Genomic DNA, 23845 nt, shown 5'->3' on the forward strand with positions numbered 1-23845 from the left:
CCATCATCCCGTTCTAACGTTGCTTTTGATTCCTGATCAGATTGAGCACCATCGGCGTTATGTCTTCCAATTGGATAATCGGTTTATCCATCTACATACCCAATGCAGTCATGTTCGAGATCATTCACAAAGTAAGTATGCATTGAGCATAGAATGATTAGACTTGAGCGGGTATTTTGGGTGTAGTATGCTCGGTTATCTTAGCTAATTACATATATGTATAGGTAGGTATATATTGGAAGTAAAAGGTGCAGGTGTATATAGTTGGTATTCCGAAACAATCGTTCCTCATGAGCTCTCAACATCTTCCCTCTCTATACAAGAAGCTGCATGGATTTTCCAAAAAGACCAAAGCAATAAGGTACAAGAAGCATAGAGACTCCCTTTCGATCGACTCAATATATCGTTCAATGCCAGCCAACTGAGGTAGATGGCTTTGCGGCATGCCCTAGACAGCCCAATGAAGCAGTCCAGAATTTGGTTTCTTTGGTAGACCTTGATAGCAGTTTGTGGAAGCGCAGAGCACAAGCTCACGTCTGCTGCGGGCCATGTAGGCTCATTCTCTCGGTTGAACCTCTTCATCCACCTCTAACGTCTGCGACTCGGGACGGGCGGTCCAAGGGCTCGGCCGCGGCGTAGTCTCGGGTTTCCGAGCCGTGATCACCCTGATTTTGATAATAAACCCTTTAGCTTTTTCGTAGTTGTAGATGATGGAAAGCATCTCGCTCCGTATCACCTCCGACACCCTTCTGACTTCCTCGGGCATCCAGCCCATGTGCCTCGTGAGAAGCCTCATGCTGGTGGGCTCGATCCCCTCGGTCACGCTGTGGAGGCACAGGTAGCCAGTGGACATTTCGCGGGGGCTCAACGGCAGGGCGTGATCGGTGACTCTGATATCGACGAAACCGGCATCGTATAGCAGCCTCGGTTCCAGGTGCGCAACGTTCCGCGGCCTCCCAGATAGGAGGGAACCCTGGAGGACATCCCTGGCAGCCCTGTGAATGACTGATGATGGCTCGAAGTTGGAAAAGAAGTTGCCGAAACCATCGTACTCGTTCAGATCGAGCACTTCAATCCAGCCACCTGGTTTGGTGACCCGGAACGCTTGTTTGTAGACGGCGGACCAGTCTCTGAACGCTCCCACCATGTTCCGAAAATGCACCAGGTCATAATGGTCATTGGGTCGTTCCCCTGTCTGTGTCAGTGGTCGGAATCCAGAACCTCATGGTAGGTTTGGGGGCCCCAAAAGACGGGATACTCACAATGCATCTCGGCATCGTCTATCTCAAAGAACACGTTGGGATGGACCGATTTCGGGAACACGTTGGCGATGTCGATCCCGGTCACCTCGCAATCCTTATACAAATCGGCCATGTCCTCGACCCATTCCCCCGTACCAGCGCCAACATCCAATATGTGGGTCGGATCGTCGAGGGGCGCGGTCGTGAGCTCCCCGTCGAACATGCCCATGTAGACGGTATGCAACAGCAGGAGTCTTTCCTGTTCGGCGGGGTCGTTGGGCATGTAATACTCCCCGCAATAGCGCCGCCCGTTCTCCCAGACGTAGTCGATATCCGCCGAGGCGATGGAGCGGGTAGAGTTTCTTGAACGACGGCTTTTCAGTCATGCGCTTGGGTGAGCGAGCGGGCCATTTCAAAAAATATTTACTCACAGCGTCGCGCCATCCTCGTTGTCTCCGTCCTCGTGTTCGTGGAATGTCCGTCTCCCCCCATGATATATGGAATACGCAGGGAAAGCTGCTGGCGCCTGGAGCGAAAGCAGGTCTATTGGCAGCCCGTACTCGGATGTCTGTTCGGCATCATTGTCGTCTTCTGCTAAGCTTCGAACCAGCTCGTGCGCTTGGGAGCTGGCCGCGCCGCTGCTTAAAAAGTCGCTCGACTCGTCTTCGGACGTTATGCTGCCCCCTTCCAGATCCGGCAGATCACCATGGCCGTTGCCTGGGGCATCTTCGGTGTCGGTGTTAATGCAATCGATAATATCTACGTGCGGCGGAGCGGCTTCTCCAGGTGTCCCTTGCGATTCCATGCCTAACACTGTTGCGCGCTCTTGGGCACTACCTGCTTCTTCTGTATTTCCTCCTCTTCCCCATGACAATCGACTTGGGGTGTCCGGAACTTTTGTCGGGCGCCGGTGTGATTGGGTTGTGGTGAGTCCGGGGTAGAGTACCCAAGATAAGTAAGTAGGTAGGTAGCGCAACGTGGACGAGGTTGCGAAGACGGGCAAAAAGTGGACGAATCTTTGGCGTTTGCTAAGCCATTTTCAAAGAAAGAAGAACAGTCAGGCGCAGGGACATACTTGGAACCCTACCAATATTTGGATGCTTGTTATTTTTTCTCTCTGTCTCTGAACGGGACAGCATGGAGAACGGGATTAGATCGGTGCCACCCACATCTGGTCTGGTTGCCGTTAGCCAAGACTATCTGGGTTGGTAGCCAGGAACATTGAACCAATCTACATGCTGAGCCGGACAAGGTGTAGGTCAATAAGCGTGCCAGGGAGCCGGGCCCTATCGGCATGTGTTCGATATACTCCACCACACGACCCAAATCGCTATGGTTCCCTGTCGTCTCCGTACTGGTCTCCGTACCTGTGTGTGCCTATATACGGCTCCTCATTACCAAGCCATGCCAGTTTTCTGTCCGGAATCCTTCAGTTACGCGCGGGGTTCCAGACCTGATATCCAGCGGAACCGCACAATTTTCCCAGGCCACGGAACGCCCACCCATCCCTGTTGGATGTCTACATCTAAGTAACCTTAAGTGCTGTGCCGCTCCCTCCCTAGGTACATATCGCGCTGCTGCTGTCTTGGGCCAGGCTTGCTTGGGTGAAATCGCCCCGGCGAGCGGGGAAGCGATCCTGCAGCTGAGCTGGTTCAGTTGGGCTGCTATGTTTGAGAAGACCCGAGTCAATCGATCGGTCCTTGACCAGGCCCGTGACTCAGATCCCGGCACGTGGCATATGATTCTCCTATTCATAACCTCACTAGCAAATGCATCGGCCAGGCATCCAATAAGATGCATGCACTTCTCCTAAACTGGCATGCTGCGACGTTGCGATCAATGGGAAGTTCCATGGCGAGTGAGTTTCCACCCTACACAAGGGTGGGCCTTTCTCGCTTTCAGCTCACCAGGGGACTGATTGGACGTGTTGATATCTTGAAGCCATCCGTCATACCATTTACGTCCGCAGTTCACAATTAGTCGGAGTGCTCGTTGTTTTCAAGGATCATGTTGCGAGGGATATCTAATTTCTTTTCTTTCTTTCTGTAGGTCATGCAGCCGTCTGTAGCGCGAGATCTAGATGCTACCAACCGGATCGTTGCGGACGGACGAAGCCTCCACGGCCTATAGGGCGCCCTCTAACTCCTGGCTACATACCACAAATGCAACGCCAAATAATACTACACGCTTGAAAATACATCAAGCAGCCATGAGACTTCTATGAGAGAACCTCCTCGACCTTTCTCTTCTTCGCCGACTGGGGCTCATCGCAGATCTCCTCCTTGTCGGAAACCACCTCGGTCTCGACAACAATCGGGAACGGGCTCAGAACCTTGCTGATGTCACCCCACCATTGCTCGCCAAATCGCCTGTACCAGTCCACCGTGATCTTGAGACCTTCGGCAAATGGTGTTTTCTGGTCCCACCCAAGCTGGCGGAGCTTGGTGCCGTCAACCGCGTATCGGTGGTCGTTGAATGGGCGATCATGTGTGTATTTGACCCATTTGTCAAACTCGGCCTTATCCTCAGAGGCAATGCCCAACTCTTTCAAGAGCATTCCACAGAGCTGGATGTTGGAAATCTCATCGTAGGAGCCGACATTGTAGATGTGGCCCAGCGTACCCTTGTGAAGGATGGTGTCAAACGCATCTGCTGCATCTCCGGCGAAGAGATACCTTCGTGTGGGCGAGCCATCACCATGCAGGACCGTGGGCCGTTTGCGGTTCAGCAAGCAGGTGAACTTGGGGATGATCTCTGCCATCAATTTAGCAAGGTCGTCTTCCAGGCGTGCACATGGGCTGCAGCAACTTACTCTCGGGAAATTGGTGGGGCCCGTATACGTTGTTGCTCCGTACAATGATGACGGGAAGCTTGAAGCTCTTCATGTACGAGTTGACCAGCATCTCGGCGGCCGCCTTGCTGGCCGCGTAGGGGTTGGTCGGTGCTAGGATACTTGTCTCCAAGAGGTCGTCGTCGTCATCCTTCACCTCACCATACACCTCATCAGTGGATATGTGAATGAATCTCTTAATGCCGATCTTCTTGGCGCTCTCAAGCATGACGTGGGTGCCATAGACATTGGTGTGAGTGAAGCCATAGGAGTTGCCGAAGCTCAGATCAACATGAGATTGTGCTGCAAAGTGGAACACGGTGTCGATGTTGTGGCGCTCCATGCAATCCAAAACCTCCGAAGGGTTTGTGATGTCACCATGGTAGAAGGTGAAGTTCCGCTTGTCATTGAGCATGCGGGTGTTGTTCAGCGACGAGCAGTAGTCCAGCTTGTCGAACGAGACAATGTTGTAGGCATGGGGGTACGTCAGAGTAAGGTGACGGACAAGCCAGCAAGCACTGTTTCCCGGGTCAACTCGGTTGCACTAAAGGATGCGGTGCGTTGCTACAGGCCAAACCACTTACATAAAACCGGCGCCGCCGGTGATCATAATGTTCTTGGTATCCGAAAGGGGCTCGAACTTGGTGCTGCCTGTAAGAACAGGCGCGTCCTTCCAGACACCATAGTCCTCGAAGAATTGCCGCCCATTGGCTGAGGGGTCAGGCGGGTGGTTAGCGAGAGCTCAAAGGACAACAAGCACCGACTGGAAAGCTTACCGGTTTGCCCGTTACTCTGACTGCCAGTCATCTTGTGTGGGTGTTTGTGCCAAGGAAAATCGAGTCCTGAAAAGCTTTGCGAGAATGAGAAGCCGTGCTGAAAAGAAAGGAAGCCAAGCTTTGAGAAGGGGTGAGGGTGGGCGGTGTCTAAAACTATGGTTGGCAATGCGAAGAAGGGAAGGAAATATCGTGGTTGAAAAGGGCCCCTCAATTCCGCCGCGGACAGATATCCCAATGCCAAGCTGCTGCTGATCAAGGGAGTGAATACAACTCCCCGGTGAGGGCGGTGTCTTATTACTGGTGGTTATGCCTAGTAATATTCACTGAAAGTATCCATCCCCACTACAAGCGGTGGGTGCCGGGAATGCTTGGGTGCATAGGTAATCTGTGATGATACGACGGCATCAGAGAGGAGAAAAAGCTGTCTTACCGGCTGGTTTTGGCTGAGCCCTGCGAGCAACAAGGGTTGTTGTAACTGGAAGGGATGGATGTCTGGTCTGGTCTGGTACGAGCGAGGTCAGACTACCTCACGGGGTGCGGTGCGCTGGAAGTTGGTATTCTTAGTAAGAAGTCCAAGATAAGCATGCCCCCTTAGGTAATTTGCGGTTGTAGGATATGGGAAAGGAGGTCAGGATGACAGGCATGAACGGGTCTTTCTTTTTGTCTCGACTCACCTCGCGCAAAGGTTCCTTTTTTTCGGCTGGAGGTTTGGCGTTGTTGCGCAGCAATTGCAATTGCATACAGCAACGGCTGGAGGGGGGAGGATTTGACGACGCGCTAGGGTGGACCCCGGATTGTGCAGGTAGCAACAGGCGTGCAGCTAGGAACTTTGATTGATAGTAGCAGCGGTAGATGCAGTTGTTTATAGACACTAGATTGAGTTGAGGTAGGTCAGACTTATCACCTAGACACGGGAGATTGGGAAATGAGTGAGGTAGGTAGGCATAGGTAGGCTACCTATTATGTGTTGTGTTCACTTGCTGAGTCAGGAACAGCAACCCCTGCCCCGACCATTGAATATGTACCAGGCAAAGTCAGCGGCAGCAACGTTGTACGAACACACGCAGTCTCGAATGGGAAACGGCAAGCACCATCTTTCATCCTTCAGCTGTCGCACAGCAAAAAGCAGGCAACAGGCCTGATTTTGCAATTTTACTTGTCGATTCCCACACAAGGAAGGTATTGCCCCGGCCGCCCTGGGAAACCCCTCTGGCTCTCTGGACCTGTTGGCAGAACTTTGAGGCCAACTCGAGCCAGCCACCCCACACGGGTGAGTGAAAAGACCCTACAAGAGTATGAAGTCCGTCCGCGGCGTGGATAGATGAACTGATGGTCGAAACCCGTCTGGCCTGTTCGCAATTCCATAACAGTCTAATTTGGTAAGCCTCGTAAGTATGCGGTACTAGACTCCTAGAGCGTGCGTAGGTAATAAGGTATAGCCGGGCAAGTCTCCAATGTCTCCATCCTGCCATCTCGCAGACACGAGAGGGACGCTACTGGGCTGCTAGTACCACCGGCTACGACCGATTGATGCATCGGCTATCGATACATATGCCCCGAAAGGTCCTACATTGATCTCTAGTGTGTTTAGGCTACCTCATGTTCATACCACCACCTGTGCCCCTGTGTTCTGCCCTGTGCCCCTTTGTTGCATCACCCTGTATAGTGATCCTCTCTTCGACGGTGTCTAGGGCTTGGAGAGTCGCATTGATCGACTCTTGAAGCGAAGGAAGACATGTTGATGTCTTGGCTGCGATGCAGTACCCGCCGATTAGCTTGGCAGGGGGGCTCAGAGACAGAGACATTCACCATGCCAAGCCCAGCTGGTGATATGTGATGCTACGTGGGGGTAGGCGACTCGGACAAGCGGTGCCGACATCTATGGGGCTCTGCCTTCTAAGTACACCATACGGGAAGGGTGCCGCGCAGAGGGCACCGGAGGGTAGGAGGGGCAGTTTGGGAGATCTCGAAGAGCATGTTGGAGGGTATAGTTTATCTGAATCTAAAGTGGGCGAGAAAGAAAAGATGCGAAACGTGCATGGACTAACTGACGGTGGTTACTCGATAGAGCTCAGCTACCTCATACGGCCCAAACCTGCGAATTGTTGAAAACACGGTGCTTCCCGGAGCGTTGTAGTAGTATCAATCGGACATCAGCTCGTGTAATCCATATTTTCAGCTCTGACGTGAGAGGCTCTATAGTAAGCTACGCGGTACAGCCCACGAGGTGAGATGAAAGTATGCTGTACATACATGCGGTGGGCATATTTTGCCTTGGTCGCAAATTGGGGGGAGCGTGTATCGTATTACTGCCAAGATAGCCTTGTTCCCATGACCCCATCACCGCTCCCGACACGAGACTCGTGTTTTGGTCTGGCTATCTGGTGGTTTGGTTTCTATCATTTTCCCAGATCAAAACGTGCTGTAACTCTGGGTCATTCCACAAAATACTAATCTCCACGACTGGTGCTTCGGGAGGCTCGGGTTCTACGACCGCAGGGTTTGCGCAAAGCAGTCCTCGCAGTGCAGTCGCTAACGCCATGCTGCGACTTGCAACACAGATACCCATCTTTCACGTCTTCGTGAAGATGATGTTGGACATGCAGCTTAGATGCTGCACCGCCCAACGTGGGTGCACCAGTACGCGCTAGCACCAGAAGTGTCTGGTGTGAACCTTGAGAGGCTGTACCAATACTCTACAGTTAAGTACGCGCACCTACTATAATAGGCTACTGCTACTGCCACCACTAGCGACCCGGGCATGCGTATGTGCATGTACGCACGTACTGTATATGCCTACCTGACGCAATACCTACCACCAACAACCAATTGGAAGCCCATAGACGGGCGCAGTTGGTCTCGGGAGGTGATGACAGACGAGGCAAGGCAAGGTGTGTACGATTCTCACCTCATTAAACTATTAATAACCGTGAGTCGTTCGGCAGGATTTAGGCCAATACCCCACGTTCTTGAATGTACTGTAGGTGTGTATCTTAGGTAGTTGTTGCACGCAGATAGAGACCACACGGTCTTCAATGTTGAATCCTACCCAGCCAGGAAGCGCTAGAGTACTTGGATAAACAAGATTGAGTCTACAATACCTATGGGACGTTCATACCAAACACTGGCAGCCTGGCCTGGCCTGGCCTTCAATATTGCGATTTTCGGCAAGCCACATGCCATGCCAGCTGCATGTGCATTGCATGTATGGCCTGCAGAAAAGTACCTACTTACTCATGGGTAGCAAGTATCAATCATCATTGATTGATGTAATGCTATAATTGATTCAAGTGCCCGCCTGCATTGGAAGCCAAGAAGCCCAACATGAGGAAGCTCCTTTGGTAGCCAGCAGTTCTCCTTCCTCCCCCTTGCCCACTTTATCTCCAGCTCCAGTCTTGTGCTCCAGTCTAAGCAGTCTCTGGAAACGTTTCTTGACACAGCCTGCTTGCCAGATCCTCCGCAGTGTCGTTTCTGCCGTGCCGTTTAAGCCGTTCACCTTTAGTTCCTCCAGGCTACGATCGCCTGTTCGCTGCCCAGGCGAAGCGCAACATCCCGGGGGGCGGGCCAGAGAAGAAATCGAAGCGTGCTTCCAGATGCAACCCGCTCCTGTCGACTCCACCAGTTAAGGCCAGGCACCAGATTGAGACAACCAGCGACGAACCCTGCAGAAGCCGCCCTCCACTCCCTACCACTCGCACTCAGCTTGCATTCATTCGTAGTACAAGTAGGCCGAACAAGCACATCGCGAACCAAACATCGAGAGCCAACCAGACCGGGAGGACATTCGGAAATTTGATTACTCGTAATCGCAATTAACTACTCTCCCCTCGCATTCCTTGCTGCCCACTCCACCCCATCCCGTCCTATCTATCCCATCCTTAAACAGGCCAACTGATCCTCGCTGTCTTCGCTGGCGGCACGGCACATCACTTCTTTTTTAACTCCATTTCGCTTCCATCCATCCTGTGCTGTCGCCCACACCCTGTCGCCCGTCACGTCACGTCACCCAGACTCCATCCGCCTACGACCAAAGACCAGACCAGACCCGGCCATACCATACTGTCAGCCTAGTGCATCACTTCATCTGGGGAGGCCCTTGAACTTCCGAAATCCTAAATCCGTACATAGCTCCCACACACCAAACCCGACAACCTGGAACTTCAGCGCGCGGCCCGCCGAGTCAGCTAGCTGCCACCACTTCAGAACAGCCATAATTTCGTTTTCTCTTTCCCTTCTGTCTCACTTCAGCCTGCAACAGCATCATTAAACGGCAACCCATCATGGCACCCGGCAACGCCCACACCGCCGGGCCGGCATCTGTCGCTTCGTTGTCGACCGAAGGGGAGAACGAAAAGTACAGCAGCTTTGATGGAGGCGATCAAGATCGCATTTCTCAGCACACCGCTGTAGACGACGCCGAAGCTCAGAACACCCGGGAAAACGACGGCCTGCTGGGCAAAAATGAGGACGACGGCCAGCAAATGCACTCACAGCCCCCAGAGGCGCCGTCCAAGAAGAGCGGCGGCATGACCACGGCCATAATATGGATGGTGGTGAATACTCTGGCCACCATTGGCATCGTCTTCACCAACAAGGCCATCTTCTCCGATCCCTCCCTGAAGCTCGTGCAACTCAGCTTCGCTGCATTCCACTTCTTCATCACCTTTCTCACGTTGTTTATCCTGTCGCGGCCGCAGCTGGCCTTTTTCGCGCCGCGCAGGACCACCATACGCGAGATCCTGCCCCTCTGTGTCGCCATGGCATTGAACGTCATCCTGCCAAACCTGTCTCTGGCATTCTCCAGCGTCACTTTTTACCAGGTCGCGCGCATCATGCTGACTCCTACGGTCGCACTGATGAACTTTGTGCTCTACAAGGCCACTCTGCCTCGCAACGCCATTCTGGCCCTCATTCCCGCGTGCTTGGGCGTGGGCATGGTCTCGTACTACGACTCGCTTCCAACAAAGGATGCCAATGTGAAGACCACGTCTGGTCTGGGTGTCATCTTTGCATTCTGTGGCATTTTCGCATCGTCCTTGTATACCGTCTGGATCTCGAGCTATCACCGAAAGCTGCAAATGACAAGCATGCAGCTGCTCTTCAACCAGGCTCCGGTATCTGCCTTCCTGTTGCTCTACGTCATCCCCTTTGTCGACACCTTCCCCACCTGGACAGAAGTGCCGGTCAGCCGGTGGGTCATGATATTAATGGTAAATCAGCCCCCCTTTGAAATCGCGCCCCTGATGTACACACATGGCTAACGAGTAATCCAGTCCGGCGCCTTTGCGTCTCTGATCAACATCTCCCAATTCTTTATTATTGCGAAGACCGGTCCAGTGTCTAGCACCGTTGTTGGGCACCTCAAGACTTGCACGATTGTCGCGCTCGGCTGGGCTACTTCTGGGCGTGGGGTCGGCGACATGTCGGTCATAGGTGTCATGGTTGCCGTAGGAGGCATCGTTGCGTAAGTAGTTCCGCTCTACAGGCATCTCGAATCACCAGACTAACACTATCCAGGTACTCGATCGTGATGCTCCAGCATAAGGCCAACGGAGGCGGTAAAGCCTAAAACGGGAAGGGAACGGGGTTTGCTTTTTTGGACGTGACACGGAGTTTGAGGAAGGGTTCGGAGCATAGCGACCTATACTGCATTTTGAGGATCAAAATCCATACATGTATGGTGCGCAGAGATGTATAACAGTCACTTGGGCGTTTGGGTCATTACAGCGACAAGGTTCTAGAAGTACCCTGACAGGCGACAAAAGAGAAGAGGTCTGCCCAACTACAGGAGAGGGCCGTGACTCTAGGCTCGCAGGCTTGGCCTGGCCTGGCATGGTGGGCGTTTGGTCTGTCCAACAAAGGGTTCATCCCGAAATTTTCATTATCCAAAAGATTCCACAAACCCTGGGTTTCAGATCATTACGATTCCCATGATCTCGCGGCGGGTGCTCCCCAACGTGACCCGCAAAAGACTGAGCGGAGCTGGCTGGCGGGGTGAGCCGCCGTAGATAATACTACATGGTCGTTTTACTTACTTCCCCGTGCCAGGAGGTATCCGAGCTCGCTGGGTGGTGCCAAGGGCTGGGTCATGTCAGATTCGACTCCTAGCCTTTAGTCGAGACGACCCACGACTCTCCTCTACACAGCCTCGTGTCGCGGGATACTACTTACTCTGTATCTCCCTTGAGCCCCCTGCAAACGGGGATCGTTAGATGTGCCGTTATAGGACTGCCAAGCAAGCGTGGGACCACATACTCGCCCAGCCTAGGCCATGTATCTCGGGATGCTCAACGAACGACTTCCGTGATGTCTCTTTGAGGAATGGAATATGACATTACTTCACTAAGAAGGGGGTTTGGATGTGAAGCCTGCACGATCTTCTTCTATACATTCCGAAGCTTGCTCGGAATGCTTTTCCATAATTCGACGTCTTAGAGACATCAGTTTCAACTAATAACCACCAAATATTATCGCGTATCCCTTCGCCAGCTGTCGATCCCTTCGCCCCTTGTTTCGTCGCCAGCTACCTCGGTCGTCAAACATTGTCCACCTGTAAATCCGCCGCCGAGAAGCGAATCACCTCAACGCACTTTTCTCCCCAAGGCCTAGTCTGTTCGTACTCTACTGGAACCATAGATGGCGGTATACTCACTCTTGTCTTCGCCGCCCAGGCCGCTCCTGGCAAGACACGCGACGAGGTGTGGGCTCGTCGGTGCCATCTGCGCGCTCGTGCTCATCTTGATACCGGCGCTGACCCTATACGGCAACACCTACTACTCCACCATCGCGGCGGCGAGCCGTCCAGCATCTTCCACGGTGAAGATAATATCAGACCATCGTTATCACGGAGCCGGCAGCAGTGGTGGCGATGATGATAATGCCAGCAGTAGTGCCCTTTCTACGGCGTCGTCGGCGAACGCAGATCCGGACACACAACCACCACCGCTACGAGATGAGTACGTAGCCATCTGCCTCGCCGTCCGGGACCAAGGCCCGGACCTGCCCGAGTTCCTGCAGCACCACTACTACAACATCGGCGTCCGGCGCTTCTACGTCATGGACGATGGGTCGCGGCCGCCGCTGTCGTCGCTCGGGGCCGACGGCGCGTACGGCGTGCCCGCCGAGGCGCTGACGTTTGTCTACTACGACGAGTCGGCGCGCGTCCACGACATGCAGCACAAGATCTACAACGACTGCGTCCACGTCTGGGGCGCCAACCACACCTGGATGGCCTTCATCGACGCCGACGAGTTCCTCGACGTCCTGGGGGCCTCACCGCCGCCACCGCCGCTTCCCGCCAAGCCGGCATCGTCGTCGCTGCTGTCTTCCCTTTGGCCTTTTTCTTCTTCCTCGTCAAAGCAAATCGGCAGCACTGGTAGTAGCAGCAGCACCCGGAACGGAACCACCAAAGCAAACAACGAAAAGGAAACCCTCGAATCCATCCTCCGCGAGCTAGAGCCCCTCCCGCACGTCGGTGCCCTGGGCGTCAACTGGCAGATGCACACCTCCAACGGGCGCCTGACGCGCGCCGAGTCGGTGCGGGCGGCGTACACGGAGTGCATCTACGACGACCCGGCGCACCGGGGCGAGGGCTCGGACAACAAGCACATCAAGTCCATCGTGCGGGTGCGCGACTACGAGCGGCCCATCAACCCGCACAAGTTCGCCCTGACGCCGCCGCAGCAGGTCACATTGGGCGAGCACGGCGACGCCGTCGCGCACTTTGCCTTCCGGCAGCCCATCACGCGCGACCGCCTCAGCCTGCACCACTACGCCGTCAAGAGCCGGCAGGAGTACGAGGAGAAGGTCATGCGGAGCAACGCCATGAGCGCGCCCAAGGACGAGGGATTCTGGAACCGTAAGTTGTATATATGGCGGACGAAGAAAAGAAGGAGGGGGGAATCCCTGCCCCTATCATCTGAGTGAACAATGAAAGTCGCGACTAACCACCTCCTGTCTGCAGATGTCGAACATGATCTACCCCACGTAGAATGCAAGGACATGTTACGCTGGATACAATGAGCACTGCTTAGATATCCTTGCCTTCGATTTGAAAGAGTAAGAAAACAAGCAGTAAAAACTGTACGATACTCGTTGTATGAATTAAACAAAACCCCGTGAGCGTCAAGAGCATCATCATAATAGACAGGGTATGATCAAGTGTATTAAACATCCTCCTCCTTGGGAGGATATACAGTACTATAACACATCAGTGTAATGCGCATCTCTAAAACGCCATGTCCGTAAGGGCGCCTATCAACCCGACTTTGGTCGTGCTAGAATGACCTATTCGTTAGTGCGACCATCGAGCGAGTCCCTGCACATGGTATTCAGGTTTCCTCGATCTTTTGGATCTCGGCCTTGGCTTCCTCCCAGGCCTCTTTGTTCTTCCGTGCCCATTCGATCTGGCTTTTCGCATACGCAAGCTGTACGAAATTCGTTAGACTAGACCGACACACGCATATCGGATTGGACAAGAATGCAGGTCAAAACTCACCATGTACCGTCGCAGATCCTCTTCTTTCTCCCCTTGGAATCTCTTGAGATCCTTCAAGATGCTTCCACTCGCGTCTTTCACGTCCTGGGCAGCAGCAACCTGGGCCTGCTCGAGGTGCTCAATGCTCTCATGAGTCTTCCCCATGGTATCACGCCTGGTCCGCTCAGGATCCACATCCACCACACCTTGCACAGCATGTCGGATTGGACCAAAGATCTTGTTAGTAATGGAGTTGCCACTGGGCATTTTCTTGTGGCTCGGCGGTGAACGCTCAGGGGCTCCGACTCGTGCCGAAGGCGCCGAGGAGAAATCGCCGTGCGTAGGGGGGAAGTCGGAATCGATGGAAGCCGTGTCCTCGCCACTGCTCTCTCTATGATGCTGTTGCGTGGAGTTCTCCCTCATACTCGACGATCTTCGGGGTGGCTGGTGCTGTTGTTGTGCGCTACCAATCTGCTGGCTGCTGCTGAGATACTGCTCAATCCTCCGGGCTTCGGCCTCGCTTCGTTCAAGTTGCTCGAGGAGCTGGCGCTTTTTTATGAGTTCATCATTGGTCATCTCCTGTTGCACTCTCTTCAGGGTCCGATATCGAAGAACGTTCCGGATAACGCCGGCAAATTGAGCGTTCTCGCGCATGGGCTCGGCGAAGCTGGCACCCAAGGAACCGGCCAGCTCTTCTGTCGCAATGTACGACGAGTCGGCAGCCTGGCCAACACGCTCGATAGCGGCAGCCAGCGAAGGGTCCTGCTCCGAAAGGGCGAAAGCGTTGTACTTGGCGCCCAGATCGGACATGTCTCCAGACAGTGCCGTCAAGTGACTCAGTGTGCGACGGTTGACCTTTTCCATCGAGCCCATTAGGAGATGCTCCATGTCCTTGATCGACGACTCGAAGCCATTGAAGTAAGGGTCCAGCTCCTGTTCGCTGAGGCTATGGGTATCAGGTGGGAATCGCTGGAGGATCTGAGGCCCGGTCGTGGCGCTAGGGCTGTCAAAGGTCGCGGGAGGGCCAGAGGCCGATGCGCCCTTCAGCTTAGAGGAAGTAGCCGGAATCGGAAGATGAGAGTGCGCCTCGGTTGGGTTGGCAGTGTCCAGCGGGGGCGCCTTGAGAATAGACTTGGGAACAGAGGCTACGGGATGGCTTTGGAGGACTTCGTTCCAGCTAACATTAGGATCCAGGAATCTCCACCAGACACCATCGCTCAGTACGTCGTCCATCTTCCGGCAGCGATTGAGGAATACCGCCAACATGCGCTTTCTCAAGTCGATTATCTGTTGGTCTTGCTTGGCATTGGTCGGGTTTGCGGCGTAGTCTGCCATGGTGTGTTTCTCGGGTATCGGGGGGATGATGAGCGTGGGGTGAAGCCTAGTGAGTGCATCCCGCAGTGAGGCGAACTCGGAGTATCGGCGGCGAACCTCGAGGTCGCCAGTACGGATCGTGTAGACAATATATCGACCGCCGCTTTCCGCGCTCTTGCCGGCATCTGTAATCATGATGGGAAGCTCGGGGTTCTCGTAGATGATCTGCTCGATGCGACTGCTGTATCCACCAGGCTTGCGCCGGGGAACCTGAGCCCGTGCCTGCGCGGCATACTCGTCGTCACTATCGGCATCGCTTACTTCCTGGCCATACGATCGCGGAGGGGGCGGTGCCTCCTCACTGGTAGTGGAGGGTGTCTGGGGCTCGGTGAAGCGTGGGTTGACTGCAAAGAACCATTCAAGATCAGCTTCATTCGGGGGCGAGGGAGGGCTGTCCAGAGGAATGTCATCCCACTGGACCCCGGCCTGGGAGTCGTTCTTGAGGTCGGACATGACGGATAGAGGGACGCATCAGGCAACGAAGGTGGTGCAGCTGCCTTCCAAGTAATGCCACAAATATGGACTTACAATCGCGAGAGCTTGGGGAGGCAGCATTGATAGAAGACGAGGTCACCGAATCCCGCCGGTCAAAGCTTGTCCCATATGGGTTGTTGTCCTCCTCGTCGTTCCACATCTTGACCTTGTTGCTGCGCAGCGTGCAGACAAACAATGCGATTGGTGAGTCGACAATCAATGACAGTCCGCAGCGTGACTCGGTGTTTTTATTGTGACTATCGGGTTGATGCTCGTTGCAATTGCTCTGGGCAAGAATCGCAGATTCAAGAGCGACGGCGACGGCGACGGCGACGGCGACAATCTCAACAACGATACTCAGCAATCAGGCCTCAGACCTCAGACCGCAGGCGAAGTAAGGTGGGGGGGAGGAGATGGCTGTGAGCGACGAATGATTGTGTCGCCTAACACGGAGCTTCACGAATCTAGTGAAAGCAATGCCTTGTTGTCATTGTCTTCGTGGGCGACAGCGGACTATACGGTAGAAGGATAGCTGGGGTTTCAATGCAGAAGGGAATATAGCGTGCGACAACAAAGGTGTAGATGCTCGTGGAGGGATCAGCCTGCACACAACAGGAAACCAGGTGCCTTGACTGAGGGCCGCCTAGGTCCAGTCAGTTACTTAACCTAGCCTTGGAAAGCAAGCGCCTGCTAAACTGATCGAGACCGATGACGAAGCACTGTCAGGTCCGTGCTTTTGCTTTGCTTGGAGGAGGAATAGCTACCAACCAGGCACCGCGCTTGCCCTTGTCGCCTAACCTTAACGGTGCTGGCGGGACTTGGGCCAAGATCTGCGGTGCGGGACACACTGAAAGATGGGGAGGGGGAAGTGGGTGAACAAGAAAGATACCTATTCCATTTGCTAAGTTTCTGGAATACTCCAAGTACAATATACCCATGTATTGTATGTAAATCGGCGTCCAAGATAAACAAGTATCGACTCTGTGGACACAGTATGTCGACAAAAGCTTTAATTCAAGAGAGACCGCCTGCGAATGACAGGTGATGAATCGATTCCAAGAGGGCAGGCGTTCCCTAACGCCACACATCACTGCCATGATACGCACCAACCAGGAGCGCTGCAAAGTAACCACGAAGCTGAGCGCACTTCGAGCCAGAGCGCCAACTACAAATGCATAGAGGTCAGCAATGGCCTCTGCTTTCAATATATACTTTGATGCGGCCTCAAGCAGTTATTGGCACTGCAATAATGAGACTCTTGTACTGCCACACCCAGACTTTAGAGGGGTTTCTGGAAGAACCCCCCTAATATGCTAACCTTAAACCTGTCGCATGTGCAGGAAACATAAGAACGCCACCTTCCAACTCTTGCCCAATGAAGCTGTTCAGCATGAGATCAGAAAGGGCTGGTACAAGATCCAGAACTCGTGCGAGCAGGCCCTCAGGGACGGCTTGGACTACCTGTGGGCTGACGCACTCTGCCTTGACAAGTCTTCTTCGTCCGAGCTGTCCGAGTTTGTCATCTCCAGGTTCAAATGGTGCTGCGATTCGGCTATGTGCCATGCCTATCTCAACGATGTTCTCCTAGACGGTAGAGGCTTTGGGAAGAGCCGTTGCTTTTCTCGCGGTTGGGCCCGTAAGCAATTAGATCTTGCTTGGCACCTTTGCCCAAAAGCCATGTTGGTGATAAGACAGGAGAGAGATCAGCAAGTAGTCACTGAAACTCCAGTTCCCACATACCAGCAAAAGATGACCTGGAAGTGGTATGTGGTCAACACCTCTTCTGCGCAGATATTCATCTACGAAAAGCCTAGATAGTAGTGCCCGGTTGTCGTCGTCGTCGTCAACACAGTCACCAATGATTCTTGCATCCTAGAATGCATATTACTCATAAGCTGCAAGTCGTATGGGCGGGCATGTCTCATGATTATCTAACTCCTATAAAACCCTGCGTGTTCTCTAGGAATTGAATTAGTGTATACTTCCTTTAAACTCTGTCCTCATCCGCAAGCCTCATTAACTGTCTCTTTCGGCAGGAACAGCCTTTTCCACCGTAATGGTAGACGTTTCTTTCAGGCCACTTGATCGCCGCCCCGTCTCTATATCATGTATCTCGTACCCCTGATCCACCTCGTCCGAGTCTGGTAGGCTAGAATACCCGCCCCAGGGAGCAGCGAGCATCTTACGAAGCCGGTTCATCATGCTGGACTCGTTGTCTGACATGGCTCCAGGTTTGAGGGACTCGACATTTCCAGAGCTGCCCTTGACCCACGATTTGCAGATCTCGAAGTGGGCGTTGGCTGTGTCGGGTCCCAGCGAGTAGTAGAACATGCCCACGAGCGCGATGCTATACCCGCAGGCTTGCATCAGCGTCACTGGGGCACCCCAGATGAGCATCGATGCCACCACGAGCAGGATGGCCTTCAAGATGCCCGTCAGGTTCATGGCCAGAGCCGATGTTTTCCCGATCTATAGTGTTCAGTCAGTTCCGTGTTACTCCCATTGAATTCTAGGTCAAGTTGGTTCTCCAAGCACGCTCTCAACTTACCAAGAAAACGCTTGCTACGTTGAGCATGAAAGCTATGAGACTGTTCAAGCCCAGTGCCGGCACTCCCACTCTTTCCAGGTCCGCCCAGTCGAAACGCGGCACCTCGGTGAACAATGCCACGATGCCGTTCAGCATGGCGCACACGGGGGCGTAGTAGTATAGCCCGACCAGTGGATCCATGCGAGCGCCGTCGCCCGCTTCGCGCTTCAGCAGCACCTCGATCAGCAGAAGCCGCGTGCTCTCGGCCAAGGTCCCGCCCAGCGCAAACATGAAGCCGAGCCAGTCGAACTGCGCCTCTCCCAAGGAGCTGATGAGCACCCCAAACACAATCACTAGCACGTTGTAAAAGACCGTCATTTGGGGGCTGCTGATGCCCATGCCCCAAGAAATGAGCAGCGTCGTGGCCGGGGCAAACGCTTTGAGCATCTGGAGGAATGATACCGAGAGGAAGAGGTAGGACAGATTAGAGAAGACCAGTGATGCAGTGTACAGCATGCCGATCGGTAGAATGGCGCGCAGATAGATGCGGCCCGTGAGGGGGAAAGTGTGCCTCGAGTTGAGCAGCGGCGTGAGGCGGGCTACCAGTTGTGTTAAGGCAGTTGCTGTTATAAGATGCAACGTCGTAAGAATGATGGCTATGTGTTGTTGTTAGTGCTGGGGTCTAAGGCAATGAATGCCACGAATGTACGATTCATTGAGTGATATACTTACGGTAACCTATCCTCTGGTTAGTTTGAATACTTGTATGAACTGTACACATGAATCCAACTTACGAAACCCGGCTGTGTCAAGTAGCCATTTGTTGAAGATGATAGTGAGGTTACTGAAGAGAATCCAACTCCTGCACGCGATGTTAGCGTCCGTCTGGTGGTGGCCGTCGACTCCTGGTCATGTTTCTCGTAGAAACTCGCCATCTGGCGAACGGAGAGACTTACGCAACATAGAAAGCTGGGTGAAGCTGCATAATCTTGTTGTCCCATGTGGCAGGGGCCGGGAGGCTCACATCCCGAGGAGATTGCATCTCCGAAATGCTTCCGTAGGTCTGTCACGGAGGACTATATCCGACTATTACACGCAAGTCAGCCATCTGGATGCCTTCAACAACGAGGTGCGGGCGCTTCTCCAACCAGCAAGCACGGCGGGTATCCTAGTTGATACAGGTGCGCGCACCATGGATTCCAGCATCCTCACAACCAGTCAGCCAGTCACTTCTATACGTACTTTTCAAACGATGGTCGGTAGCAGCCAATGCCCCTCACCAGCAACCAATCGAGGAGAAACACCCGTCAATACAACACCCTTCGGTGTAGTACGAGGGTCTATGTCTCGATGCAAGTCGTCAACTCTGGAGCTGCCGCGGGAAATATGCTCGTAGCTAAGTATGGAAGCCAAGAAGCAGGCCCGCACTGGGGGCAGCAGTTCCTTAAGGATGTGCCAGGAGCAAGATCTGAAAAAAGAGGGTGCGGAGGAATAGGCTCGTGATGCCGATAGTCGAGGTGGTGAGATTGGTCAAATAGATATACGGATCATAAGCGAGTAACAAGAAGGGCAAGCAACCATCTCAGTTCCCGTGCAGATGGTATACCGTCAAAGCAAGTCACACACACACACACACACACAACCTGGGAAGGCGCAGGGAGGTTGCTGGGCACCAGTAGTCTTCTCCTGCTTTTTTTTCTTCTCTTTCTTTTCTTCTTCGGTTCACTCTCAATCCAGACTGGAAACAGTTCGCGCTTGCTCTTGAAATGTGTAAAGGGATGGGGGTCAATGTATCCTCCCAGACCTAGAAAGAGATAGCAGAAGGAGAGACACGAGGTCTCACTTTTTCTATTCCACCTTGAGGCACGGCGCTGTGCGGCGAAGAAGGGTCCCCTGGCAGCCTGGCTGGTGCCAATGCATTGCCCCCCCCCATAATAAAATAGGACCCTTGAATGCCTTAGTAAAGCAACCTAACCTAACAACCACCAAAACAGGCACCAACTGCCAACAAGCTGAAGGCCCATCTCCACCCTGTCAAACTCGGAACACGGGCGTGGGTATCCTCGACCAACGGGGACCACTTAAGGATGGTAAAAGCTACACCTCTGTACCCGATATCCGTAAGTTTGTAGGAATAATGAAAGGAACGAACGAAGGCGCCCAATGTCATGACGGGGCTAGTACCAACTAACTGTCTCCCCTGAGGAACGTTTTAGGAGCTTGGGGCAAGCGGTGGCTGTGAGTCTAGTCGCATCATTGGATCAAATCCTCCCTTGAGCCAGCCCAGTCGAGTCGGGTTGGGAATGCTGGCTGGGCTTGGGGCGCACCGCCTCTACGCCTACTAGCCCGACTTGGCGAGGTCTTGTTCCCAATCCATCGCCGTGGCGGAGCGACGACGAAATTGCATCGTGCCTCGATGGCATTTGTGCTCGGCACGAATGCACTTATTGCTGCCGGCTACCCGTTATTGATCTGGGGAAGCGGAGACAATGTCCGAGTAGACCCTAAGGGGCATCGACTATTGAGACGATCCTGATTTGGCGAGATATTGGATCCCAAGATATACGAACAAGAGCCTTTCCCGACTGGCATGTAGGGATCTGCGTAGGCTATGTATATATATACTGTAGAGAGAGACATATATATATATATATATATATATATATATAGGTATGCCAAGGTTCATCCGCGACGCTCGTAATGCCAATACTCACAACCTCTCGAAGCCTACCCATGGTCCCAAGCCAGCTTGACCCGGTGCAAGGGCGCTGATTGTATATATAGATTTCATCAAGATGACGGAATGGTAATAAGAAAGGCCATTAGGGGGTGGAAATGATTGACTATGTATTTAGCTTTCCAAACATTTTCAACCTCTATCTGTCTACCGCGGTGAGCATGCTTCGCTTCGCCACGGGTACCCCACCTCGCCTGTCCACGGGGATGAAGGACAAGCAACAAAGAAATGAACACATTAGGCATAAATCGCTCGCCTGGCCCCTCATCAAGGGCCGGCGGCCATAGGTAACTTGGTACCAGCTCTTATGCGAATGTATATGTATATGTATTCCACACCAAAATTTCCGGAATTAGGAGTGTCTCGACCAACTCGTCCCGACCCAAACCGGTGAACGCCATGCGATGCTAGTGTAGATGAAAAAAAGAGCACGGGGTAGGGGAATCGACCAATCAAATATGCAACGACAACGAACAGGATTACCAAATCCGCCAACCTGGTGAATGCGATGGGAATGCAAATGCAATGGCTATGTCTTTTCTAAAAGATCAAGTCTCTTCTCATGGCGGTTATACCAGACTCAGGGCACCCAGGCCGAGCGAGAACAGCAGGCCCAGCACCGCCGCCGATGGGACCGAGGGGCCCGCAGCGGCGTTCTTTTCCCGCCCGAGGCCGCCGGCCGAGTTGGTGGCTGAGATGCCCGAGGTGGCGGCCACGGGGCTTTGCACCATGGTGGCACCCGGCACCGAAGACGCGCCGGTCCCGATCTCCTCCACGTCCGAGTCGGTCGCGTTGAAGTTGGTCGGAGCCAGCGAGATCTGGTTGTTGGCGAGGTCGTAGACTACATAGGCTGATCGGAGGAAGGTGTCACCGAGCACGTTGGTACCGGCGCCGGCCGGGGCAATGCCGAACAGGCACGCCGGCACGCCGTTGGAGAAGGTCGGGCGCTTGCCGCTCGTCGTAATGAGGTCCAGCACCAGCTCGTCCATGCCGACGCGGATCGTAGGCGACGAGAAGGTGAAGTCGATGGTGGTCTTGTTCTTGGCCACGGCGCACGGCACGTAGGCCGCGCCCTCGCTAGGGTCGTACTGGGCGCCGACGGCCCGGTAGATGTCGTCCACCATGGTGTCCGGCAGGTACGTGAGCGAAGAGCCCGAATCAAGGAGGACAGCGAGGGCTTGGTTGTTGGCAACCATACTGCCGCCCATTCCGAGACTGGTCATGGTGATCAAGAATTCGGAGAAGACGCCCCCATTGGCCTGGATCGGAAGAGTCTGCAGTTGGCCTTCGTACTTCGCTTTATCGACACCGCCGAAGAGGATGCTGCCGGTACTCGCGTCGAGGTCGTTAAGCCACAGGCTGTAGGCGCTGGACTGGATCTGGCCTTCGGCTACCAGTTTTGCCGGGAGGTTTTGGTAGGGGTCCATGTTCGCTCGGCCGACCTGCACCTCGTTGACGGGATAACCGATACCCAGGATGCCCTGTGCGGAACTGCTCTTATACCCGATACCAAACTGCAGACTCTTGACCGACGTCTGTCCAATAGTTACTGTGTCCGAGACATAGTCTCCAGCCGCCCCGGATCCATCCACATAGGAAATGTTGAAATAGCTGCCGATGTACTTGTAAGTGGATGACGAATTCGCATTGTAGCTCCCGGCGAATGTGCATGGCTTCGACGATTGTAAGCAAAGGCTAGAGCCCGGCGTGTTCACCCATAGATCGCTGCTCCCAGTGTCGACATGGAACCTCAGACTCTGTGGTGGTGTCCCTATTGTGCCATTGGCGAAGTATAATGTTTCCTTTGATCATCAGGTTAGCGGCTTAGGGGGTGGATAGCTTGCACACTAGCGAACGTACCTCGTTGTCCAAGGTTGCCCGCGTTGTACCCCTTCTCCGTAACCGGTCCCGCTGCATCGGATTCGAGACCTTTCTCCTCTGCATGTCCATGCCGACAACCTTGGGCTGAGTTGTTTTCCTCTGCGGCACGGAGAGTGCTTGTGTCGATGTGCATAGCAAGCCAGCCATGAGGCCGGCGGCGACTGATACCTTCATCTTGGTTCGAGATAGATCGATCGTCCCTCTTTTTTTTTTTTTTTTTTTTTAATTTTAGGTCGTCCAATAGCGACTCTTGAATTTTCTCCAAATATTACTCTGATCCAGGGTCCCGCCGGTGTGAGCTTCGAGACGAATGTGGAAAAAAGAAAAGAAAAGAAATATAAAGAGTATTAAATCTAGTTATCGGGATGACAACATCGATCCGGCTGGCCCGAGTGATGATTCTTTTCCTTCTATTTGCGTAGAGAGATCAACGGCCGAGCCCCGAGCGACACGTAAGGCCGGTGTGAGGAATAGAATCGTAAAGTCGTGACGCGGCCTGCCGAGCTAAGGAAAGGAATAGAGAGTGGCGGGAGCTTAACCAGAGCAAGAGCAAAGGGGAAAAAAAGAGGAAAAGAGAGAACCAGCCGCCGGTAAGCCTTGTGATAATGAGCAGCTTCCCGATGCGGAAGAGGAAGAAGAGAAAAGTTAGTTAGGAAACAGAATTGGTATTGTGACGACTAGAATGAAGAGGCAAAAAGAGAGCTCAGAGCCTGTCTACCTGCTTGCATGAGTAGAGTTCAGTTGAACATCCATGGGGGGCCTGCGGTTACAGATGTGCGGCCCCAAAATAGCAGAAACAAACAGCATGGGACGCCAAGTAACTCTGGAGTATTGCGTAACCGGCTTGGACAGAGCTGCCAAGTCCCCAAGACCTCACAACTCAGCGACTTTGCTTGCCATGCAACCAACCATGCTCTGCGCACCCCATACGGCGAGGAGGGCGGTCTAAGCTAACATTGGGGTACGGTCGTATTCTAGTTCTCTTGGCTGAGGCTCAGGATCTTCAGGCCTTGGGCCTTGACAGCATGCCACGGGATTCTCCTGACAGCGATAACCCCGGTTTCGAGTCCCGAGACTCAGACCGAAGCCACCCAGCGATATGCGCCGCGCGTCAGAACGCTTGTCCGCACACTTGTGCAGAAGCCGCATAGTCAGTTTGTTGGCACATGGCATTCACAGCACACTCGAGACTCGCTCGCTACTGAAGCAGAGGGGGAGCCAAGGTGGGTAGGGCGACGATACATTGATGGCCGGCGGGCTGGGTCTCTTGATACATGGCTTTTGCAGCGTGCATGGCAGCCCTAAATGAATTATGGTCCTACGGCCAGTAGATCGTGGAGGCATTCAGCCAACGACCTGACGTTTGAGATGGCAGTGCAGGCAGGCCTGACAGGAACGACCTGCTCCCGAAAGAGGACAAACCGGTCTGAAACGTTTCATGTCCGGGCTGCGGAGTCCGTCTCTTGGCGCGCTGGGCCAGAAACATCGGATGGCGCCTTTTCCAGGGGACCAGGAGAGGAGCCCAGGCC

General features: G+C 53.7%; 7 protein-coding genes across 7 annotated transcripts; 2 read left to right on the top strand and 5 right to left on the bottom strand.

Moving 5' to 3' along the window:
- Positions 1-556: 556 nt before the first annotated feature.
- PG985_006114 (uncharacterized protein) lies at positions 557-2046 on the bottom strand (the record flags this gene model as incomplete). The annotated part of the gene is made up of 3 exons (XM_066825883.1): positions 557-1191; positions 1263-1603; positions 1673-2046. 3 exons carry the CDS (start codon positions 2044-2046, stop codon positions 557-559), a joined length of 1350 nt encoding a protein of 449 aa, XP_066685490.1.
- A 1413-nt stretch (positions 2047-3459) lies between these two features.
- Positions 3460-4878, bottom strand: PG985_006115 (uncharacterized protein; the record flags this gene model as incomplete). Its single annotated transcript, XM_066825884.1, has 4 exons — positions 3460-3995; positions 4054-4589; positions 4656-4782; positions 4848-4878. 4 exons carry the CDS (start codon positions 4876-4878, stop codon positions 3460-3462), a joined length of 1230 nt encoding a protein of 409 aa, XP_066685491.1.
- A 4249-nt stretch (positions 4879-9127) lies between these two features.
- PG985_006116 (uncharacterized protein) lies at positions 9128-10416 on the top strand (the record flags this gene model as incomplete). Its single annotated transcript, XM_066825885.1, has 3 exons — positions 9128-10057; positions 10121-10311; positions 10365-10416. The coding sequence occupies 3 exons, from the start codon at positions 9128-9130 to the stop codon at positions 10414-10416; spliced, it is 1173 nt and encodes a 390-aa protein (XP_066685492.1).
- Positions 10417-11483: 1067 nt separating this feature from the next.
- On the top strand, positions 11484-12869 carry PG985_006117 (uncharacterized protein; the record flags this gene model as incomplete). The annotated part of the gene is made up of 2 exons (XM_066825886.1): positions 11484-12705; positions 12811-12869. 2 exons carry the CDS (start codon positions 11484-11486, stop codon positions 12867-12869), a joined length of 1281 nt encoding a protein of 426 aa, XP_066685493.1.
- Positions 12870-13177: 308 nt separating this feature from the next.
- PG985_006118 (PX domain-containing protein) lies at positions 13178-15331 on the bottom strand (the record flags this gene model as incomplete). Its single annotated transcript, XM_066825887.1, has 3 exons — positions 13178-13273; positions 13345-15088; positions 15222-15331. The coding sequence occupies 3 exons, from the start codon at positions 15329-15331 to the stop codon at positions 13178-13180; spliced, it is 1950 nt and encodes a 649-aa protein (XP_066685494.1).
- A 1856-nt stretch (positions 15332-17187) lies between these two features.
- On the bottom strand, positions 17188-18683 carry PG985_006119 (uncharacterized protein; the record flags this gene model as incomplete). Its single annotated transcript, XM_066825888.1, has 4 exons — positions 17188-17640; positions 17720-18354; positions 18493-18560; positions 18655-18683. 4 exons carry the CDS (start codon positions 18681-18683, stop codon positions 17188-17190), a joined length of 1185 nt encoding a protein of 394 aa, XP_066685495.1.
- Positions 18684-21004: 2321 nt separating this feature from the next.
- On the bottom strand, positions 21005-22490 carry PG985_006120 (uncharacterized protein; the record flags this gene model as incomplete). The annotated part of the gene is made up of 2 exons (XM_066825889.1): positions 21005-22237; positions 22296-22490. The coding sequence occupies 2 exons, from the start codon at positions 22488-22490 to the stop codon at positions 21005-21007; spliced, it is 1428 nt and encodes a 475-aa protein (XP_066685496.1).
- Positions 22491-23845: the final 1355 nt, after the last annotated feature.

This window comes from Apiospora marii (genome assembly GCF_038362585.1).
Source record: "Apiospora marii strain CBS 49790 chromosome Unknown utg000004l_segment0_segment0, whole genome shotgun sequence".
In the NCBI taxonomy this organism is placed as follows: Eukaryota; Fungi; Ascomycota; class Sordariomycetes; order Amphisphaeriales; family Apiosporaceae; genus Apiospora; species Apiospora marii.